The following is an 8477-nucleotide window of genomic DNA, read 5'->3' on the forward strand; positions in this document are numbered from 1 at the left end:
TCCCCCCAATTCCTCCCTTTCAGATTAAATCATCCCTCAATGCCCCCTCCCAGCACAAATCCCCAACCCCCCCCCCCAAAAAAAAAAGCCTCCTCCCAGCACAAATACTTTCCCCCTCCTAACACAAATCTTCTTCCCTCTTTTAGCACAAATCCTTCTCTTACAAATCACCTTTCCTAGCACAACTCCCCCCCCCCCCCACCACCACAGAAACAGAACGGCTCAGTGCAGGGGAACATCCTTCGTCTTAGGCTCCTTCTCCTCTTATTTATTATACACCTCAGAGCTTAGGAGGAGCCTAGGGGAAGCTTCCATTGGCTCTGACCTTTTTATTGTTTTGTCAGAAAGGGAGAGATGGGCGTTGCAGGGTAGTGGGCAATTGTGGCACAAGGGATCTGGGGCACCCCAAAAGAGATGAGGGGCACATGTCCTGGTTGCCTTGTGCTAGTATGCCCCTGCAAGGTGAATTAGTGGAGCCAAGTGCCGCAACTCATTCTTGCCCCACTGGGCTCTAGGGCTCAGCCTGGATCCATGTGACCCTGGGATTTTTGTTAAAATTTGGGGACAGTTCAACAGAATCTGGGATGTTTGGGAGGTATGAGCTTGGTCTGTTAAAGGAAGTTGAAAAATAGCAGACTATCTGGCAGGATCACCAGATAGAATGAAAAGAAAAAAAGCCTAAAAAAAAGAAAGTGAATTCTTCAATCGTCCCCGAGGGCTGGTATTCTGCCCTAGAATAGATCGTTGTGTTTGTGTTCATTGCCTCTTTACATCTTCTACCAGCTTGATAAATTATGGTCATTGGCTCTCACTGCTTAAATTAAAGTAAATTAAACCTTTGAGTTGTCCTCAAAGTTTACAGATGCCCTTTGTGCTTCTTGGCTTTCTTTGAACATCTGTCAGAGTAAAGTTCTCAAACAACATTTATTGAAAATACATGACTATGCCAAGAAAAATAAATGGCAAATCTCATTATTCAGAGTAAATCGAACCTGGGAGTTTCTTAATGGGTGTTGTCACTATCTGAACATTTGTTAATATTTTACTAAGGATTACTTTGCAAATACTAAAGCTCCTTTATTCCAATTCCTGTCCTATTAGCAGACTTTATTGCAAAGACACAGGACTGCCGTGAAAACAAAATGGCAAACCTCATTATCTGCAGTGTCCTAGTCACCGGCGCTAACCGTGGAATTGGCCTGGAGTTCGTGAAGACTTTTCTCAACAAACGGAATCCACCAGAACATGTCTTTGCAGCATGTCGGAATCCAGAAACCGCTCAGGAACTCAAGTCATTGACTTCCAAACACTCAAACCTTGTGATTGTCAAGATGGATGTAACAGACAAAGCCAGCATTAAAGATGCCTATGGGGTGGTAATGGAGACCCTGAAAGGACGTGGACTGAACTTGTTGATCAATAATGCTGGTATTAATATCTACCACTCAGCTGATGAAACTACAGCAGAGGACATGATGAGACTGTATGAAACGAATACGGTAGGACCAATGCTGATTACTCAAATATTCGCTCCCTTGCTGAAGAAAGCCGCACAAGAAAATCCTAATGAAGTAATGAGCTGCAGCAAGGCTGCCGTGATCCACACATCCAGTTCTTTAGGGTCTATAGTAAGCACCACACATTTGTATCCAGATGCTCTTATAGAATACCGCTGCAGCAAGGCGGCGCTGAATATGTTAACAAGATGTCAGGCTCATGCCTACAAAACTGATGGGATTATGGTTGTGGCTTTCGAACCTGGCTGGGTCCAAACCGACATGGGTGGTCCAAATGCTGTATTGAAGCTGCATGAGAGCATTGGGGGGATGATGAAAGTGTTTGACACCCTGACCGAAAAAAACAATGGAATGTTCCTGGACTATACAGGACTGACTTTACCATGGTGAGCTGGAAGTGACTCCTCAGAAACAACACGGAGAATTTGTCTTACAGCGATTGAAGTCTGTTAGTGTCCATGGGAATTGTACGATCTGTACTACAGATTCATGTAATCCTGAATGTAGACCTCAGAAATTTAAGAGGCATTTTTGTATAATTATTAGATAATTTTTAAAAAGTTGAAAACTGCAGCTGGTCCATAATCATTAAAAATAAACCACAAACGATTATAAGATACATGTGTTCTGTCACTTTTTTAAAGATCTACATAGGAACTTTCTAAAGGTAAGGGGATTTAAGACCCGAATGAGGTTTGGGTGGGCTGACTTTTTAGATAAAAGTAGGCTGGTCGCTGGTAAATGCTGTTGGGGGACTAGTTGGTGCTAGATGCTGGTTGGTGATGGGTGCTGGCTGGTGGTAGGTGCTAGATGGAGGTGGATGATGGTTGCTGGTGGATGATAGGTGGTAAGAATGCTGGTTGGTGGTCGATGGTGGTTTGTGATGGTTTGGTTGGTGGTAAGCCATGTTTTGTAATGGATGCTGGTTAGTAGCAAGTGCTGCTTTGTAATGGATGCTAGTTGGTGTTGACTACTAATTAGTGCTATATTCTGGATTGTTATGGATGTTGGTTTGTGGAAGATGCTGGTGTTGGATTCTGGTAGGTGGTGGATGATGGCTTGTGATAGTTGCTTGTTGATGGTAGATCCGAATAACCAAAAAATGTAGCGCTGGCCCCTTAATAAAAAAAAAAAAGGTATGTGGTGGAAACCTTATGTGAATGTAAACCACCTAAATGCTGTATTCAACTTGTGCTGCTGAAACCTTAATTTAATAACTGGTATATAACTCAACCAAAAAAACTAAGTGTATTGCAAATGTGATATACTGTATATGACATATAAACAAAGTGCAATATGAAATAAACTTAACGTGATAAAAAACAGCACTTCAAAACAATTTCTTATATATACAGCACATAGTGAAAGATGATGAGATCCTCCATTCTGTATACTTAATATTGGGTCAATACAAAAAAAAAATCTCTCCTACTTTTAAAATATGATGAAATAAACTCTGCATCATGAAAAACATTCTATTCAAAATGTGCTGCTCATACGAATATGTATCCAATAACACGGCACCATGTGACAGTCACCACCAGCAATCCTATGCATACTTCCCAACTTTTAAACTTGAGAATAGGGGAAAATTAAGGGGGATAGAAGCCTGCAGCGCATAAAGCAAAAAATGAGTGTGGCCAAAGTGAATGGGGCTGTGCCACAAATATGTGCAGTACACACGGTTGTGCTGTGGTGTGTATTTTGAGGGATTAAACTTTAACTCTTTACCACTACCTATCATTCCTCCTCTGAAAAGCAATCTACTGCAAATTGCTCTTCAGAGGATTAAGCCAGTGTAAATGAGCACCTATTTCCTGTGACGGGTTAAAAGTGAGAGTTTCAGGGCTAGGACAAACCATAGAATACTTCTGGAGGTCAGGGATTATATTGGTCAGCTCTGTGTGTGCAGGAACTGGGGCTTGGTGGGCGTGGCAGCCTGCGCTCAGCCAATCCAGTCCTGGGAATTTGGAGGGCTGACAATTCCCTGCCCCTCCCTGCTGTCACTCAGGGAAGGGAGCAGTGTCAATGGCTGGGTGCGATAGCGACAGGCTGAGCAGATGGCCCCCTGGGGGCAGCACTGCTGCAAGAGGCAGCTGACAGGCAGGGAGGTGGCAGAGAGAAGGTACAAGTGGGACTGGGGGGAGGAGGAGGAAGGAGCAGCCAAGGGTAATATACTGTATATACACTGATGACACACACTGTGATCCAGTCTCTGTATTGCAGCCGACATTTCCAAACCGGCTGCCTGTCTCAGTAAGTTACTGTGACAGGCAGCCAGCGGGGAGATGTCGGCTGCAATACAGAGTCAGGGATCACAGTGTGTTGTACACCATACACCCAAAGTTCAAGTTGGTAACATTTCAAAAACATTTTTAGGGACACATTTTTTTTCTGTCCATTCAGAAAGCCACTGTCGGCAGAGCATTACCTTAATAAGGGGTTGGGCATTCATTTAATATGGGTGTGTCTATAGAACAAAGTAAGATAAATAAAAATGTGGCGCGCAAAGGGTTAAAAATACAGGAGTGGTTTAAGTTAAGCTAAATATTGGGCATGGCTTAAAGGGGGGCTGGTTAGGTAGAGTCTGAGATGATTTACCATGCAGAACATGGTAATGGTAAATGGGGAATGTACAGTGCAGAATGGGGGGGACAAGATGCCAAGTGTAAACCCTCCACCCATAACATAAAGGATGATATGTGCATAGAGTGGCTGGGTTGCATAGTGTAGTATGTAGGGGAGCCCCCAGAGGTCTGTAGTTTGTAGGGGAGCCCACAGAGGTCTGTAGTATGTAGTGCAGCTTCCAGAGGTCCATAGTATATAGTAGCTAGCAGGGCAGAGAACTGGGCATCATCAGGGAAGAGGATTGGGCGTTAGTGGGGCAGAGGACTGGGCGACATCAGGTCAGAGGACTGGGCGTCAGCAGGTCAGAGGACTGGGCGTCAGCAGGTCAGAGGACTGGGCATCAGCAGGGCAGAGGACTGCATAGTGTAGTATGTAGGGGAGCCTCCGGAGGTCCTTAGTATGTAGGGCAGCTTCCAGAGGTCCATAGTATGTAGGGCAGCGTCCAGAGGTCCATAGTATGTAGGGCAGCGTCCAGAGGTCCATAGTATATAGTAGTCAGCAGGGCAGTGGACTGGGCGAGAGCATGGGCAGAGGGTTAGGCATCAGGACAGCAGAGAACTGGGCATCAGCAGGGCAGAGGACTGGGCGTCAGCAGGTCAGAGGACTGAGTGACAGCAGGTCAGAGGACTGGGCATCAGCAGGGCAGAGGACTGCATAGTGTAGTATGTAGGGGAGCCTCCGGAGGTCCTTAGTATGTAGGGCAGCTTCCAGAGGTCCATAGTATGTAGGGCAGCGTCCAGAGGTCCATAGTATGTAGGGCAGCGTCCAGAGGTCCATAGTATATAGTAGTCAGCAGGGCAGTGGACTGGGCGAGAGCATGGGCAGAGGGTTAGGCATCAGGACAGCAGAGAACTGGGCATCAGCAGGGCAGAGGACTGGGCGTCAGCAGGTCAGAGGACTGGGCGTCAGCAGGTCAGAGGACTGGGCATCAGCAGGGCAGAGGACTGCATAGTGTAGTATGTAGGGGAGCCTCCGGAGGTCCTTAGTATGTAGGGCAGCTTCCAGAGGTCCATAGTATGTAGGGCAGCGTCCAGAGGTCCATAGTATGTAGGGCAGCGTCCAGAGGTCCATAGTATATAGTAGTCAGCAGGGCAGTGGACTGGGCGAGAGCATGGGCAGAGGGTTAGGCATCAGGACAGCAGAGAACTGGGCATCAGCAGGGCAGAGGACTGGGCGTCAGCAGGTCAGAGGACTGAGTGACAGCAGGGCAGAGGACTGCATAGTGTAGTATGTAGGGGAGCCCCTGGAGGTCCGTAGTATGTAGGGCAGCTTCCAGAGGTCCATAGTATGTAGGGCATCGTCCAGAGGTCCATAGTATATAGTAGTCAGCAGGGCAGTGAACTGGGCGACAGCATGGGCAGAGGGCTAGGCATCAGGAGAGCAGAGAATTGGGCATCAGCAGGACAGAGGACTGGGTGACAGCAGGGCAGAGGATGAATTGTGCATAGAGTGGTTGGGTTGGCATAGTGAAGAATGTAGGGGAGCCCCCAGAGGTCCATAGTATGTAAGGCAGTGTCCAGAGGTCCATAGTATGTAAGGCAGTGTCCAGAGGTCCATAGTATATAGTAGTATGCAGGGCAGAGGACTGGGCGTCAGCAGGGCAGAGGACTGGGCGTCAGCAGGGCAGAGGACTGGGCGTCAGCAGGGCAGAGGACTGGGCGTCAGCAGGGCAGAGGACTGGGTGTCAGCAGGTCAGAAGACTGGACGACATCAGGGCAGAGGCCTGGGGGACAGCAGGACAGAGGACTGGATGTCAGCAGGGCAGAGGACTGGGCAACAGCAGTGCCGAGGACTGCATAGTGTAGTATTTAGGGGAGCCCCCCAAGGTCTGTAGTTTGTAGGGGAGCCCCCAGAGGTCCATAGTATGTAAGGCAGCATCCAGAGGTCCATAGCATATAGTAGTCAGCAGGGCAGAAGACCTGGTGTCAGCAGGGCAGAGGACTGAGTGACAGCAGGGCAGGGGACTAGGCATCAGGAGGGCAGAGAATTGGGCAACATTAGGGCAGAGGACTGGGCATCAGCAGGGTAGAGGATTGGGCGACAGCAGGGCAGAGGCCATTGGCATCAGCAGGGCAGAGAATTGTGCGAAATAAAGGCAGAGGACTGGGTGTCAGCAGGTCAGAGGACTGGGTGTCAGCGGGTCAGAGGACTGGGTGTCAGCAGGTCAGAGGCATGGGCGACATCAGGTCAGAGGCATGGGCGACATCAGGTCAGAGGCATGGGCGACATCAGGTCAGAGGACTGGGCGACAGAAGGTCAGAGGACTGGGCGACAGCAGGTCAGAGGACTGGGCGACAGCAGGGCAGGGGAATAGGCATCAGGAGGATAGAGGATTGGGCGACAGCAGAGCAGAGGCCATTGGCATCAGCAGGGCAGAGAATTGTGCAAAATCAGGGCAGAAGACTGGGTGTCAGCAAGGCAGAGGACTGGGTGTCAGCAAGGCAGAGGACTGGGTGTCAGCAAGGCAGAGGCCTGGGCGACAGCAGGGCAGAGGACTGGGCATCAGCAAGTTAAAGGACTGAGCATCAGCAGGGCAGAGGACTGAGCATCAGCAGGGCAGAGGACTGGGCTTCAGCAGGGCAGAGGACTGGGCTTCAGCAGGGCAGAGGACTGGGCTTCAGCAGGGCAGAGGACAGGGCTTCAGCAGGGCATCAGCAGGGCAGAGGACTGGGCATCAGCAGGGCAGAGAACTGGGCATCAGCAGGGCAGAGGACAGGGCTTCAGCAGGGCAGAGGACAGGGCATCAGCAGGGCAGAGGACTGGGTGTCAGCAAGTCAAAGGACTGGGAGACAGCAGTGCAGAGGACTGGGCATCAGCAGGGTAGAGGACTGGGTGACTAAGAAATTGGGTTGAAAACTGCTCTGCCCCAATTTCTCACAGTTAGGACAGTGCTACAGGAAAAAACAAATACCATGTTGATCTTTGTCAGGTTTTTTATTTCGATCGTTAGACTTTTGGATAGAAGTAAATAGGTGCTGTTAGCTGACAAAGATCAAGGTGGTATTTGATTTTTCCTGTAGCACTGTTCTAACAGAAGGAGCACGCGATCATCCCTGAGGCCGACCGCTCTGCTGGCTATGCCCCCTCACAAGTCCTGGCCAGGGATAATGAAGGAGGCGGACACCAGTTCCTCGGCGTCAATCAGAGCCCTGTGCCGCTGAAAAGCTCTGCAGCTGGGGGAGCCAGAGGAGGGATCTGTCAGTGTGCCGCATGTGATAGTAACATTTGCGGGACTCAGCTTGGGATAAGTTCACACCGGGACATTTGTCAAATATTTGTGAATGTCCCGGGCAGATTGGAACTGTTGGCAACTATGTACACCCCGTATAACCAGTGCCCATGCTAGAGCGCCCCCGCTGGACAAGTCACTGGAACCAAATTCCAGCACTTGACTTGACGGTCCCAGCGACAATTGGTAGGTAATCATCTTCACGTTAGACCTCAGAGGGTCACTGCATGCCTTTCCCACCCTGGGGGGCAAATCCACTGGTATAGAATATTATCTGCTTCACCAGCTGCTTCTTCTTAAATAAGATGGATCCTCCAGCAAACAAGGCTCAAATAGAATAAAAAAAAGGCCATCATTGTGTTTTACCGTATTAAAAGATTAAAATTTTATTAAAATCCAAAAGGTGCACTCATATGGAACAGTGCACTTTAAACTGAGGACATGGATACAGTATATGGCTTGTAGGTATAAAATATGCTGTCCCCTTGAGAAAAATCAGGAAATTGGCATCACCTTCTAACCATGCATTTCAATCTCACTTCCTCTTTGGTTTGACTCCACAAGCAGCATAAGCTTAACACTGTATTTTTCGTGATTCCCATTCAGATAGGGGGTTTCCACAACTATTCACATATATTCGTTTTTTTTAAAGGGGCAGTGCTACACTTTTCTGGTTACTCAGTTCTGTTAGGTGTGGGAAGTGATTAGCAGCAACTTAGCCCATAATATATCATGGCATTCATTTATATATATAATAGTTGCACTATTACAAAAGTAGGGTGGTGGTATTTGCACATAATATTTTCCCATTTATGATAGATGCCAGTTTGTGATGGACTCTGGTAGGTGGTGGGTGTTTGCTGGAGGGTGGTATAGGTGCCCTTTATGCAGTCTGTATGTGTCATATAAGCATGTTGTAATTACTAATTAACTTCCTTTAAGTACTATTACAGCTTGTAGAGTTAGGAAAGGTGGCTTTGACTACTAAATATTAACTAATGCTCGGATAAGCAGAACATACATAAAGGAACATACATAAAGGAATGAATATTGCATACTAGACTTCAGAGTAGAGAGTACTTTAGAAAGACTATAAAGTTCTT

The 8477-nt window shown here is 47.9% G+C and overlaps 1 protein-coding gene across 1 annotated transcript; it reads left to right on the forward strand.

Moving 5' to 3' along the window:
* Positions 1-1087: 1087 nt before the first annotated feature.
* On the forward strand, positions 1088-2069 carry LOC309560705 (C-signal-like). Its single transcript, XM_082264331.1, has one exon. It carries the CDS (start codon positions 1143-1145, stop codon positions 1905-1907), a length of 765 nt encoding a protein of 254 aa, XP_082120457.1. The 5' UTR covers positions 1088-1142; the 3' UTR covers positions 1908-2069.
* Positions 2070-8477: the final 6408 nt, after the last annotated feature.

Source organism: Pelophylax lessonae, assembly GCF_965119305.1.
Source record: "Pelophylax lessonae genome assembly, chromosome: 7".
In the NCBI taxonomy this organism is placed as follows: domain Eukaryota; kingdom Metazoa; phylum Chordata; class Amphibia; order Anura; family Ranidae; genus Pelophylax; species Pelophylax lessonae.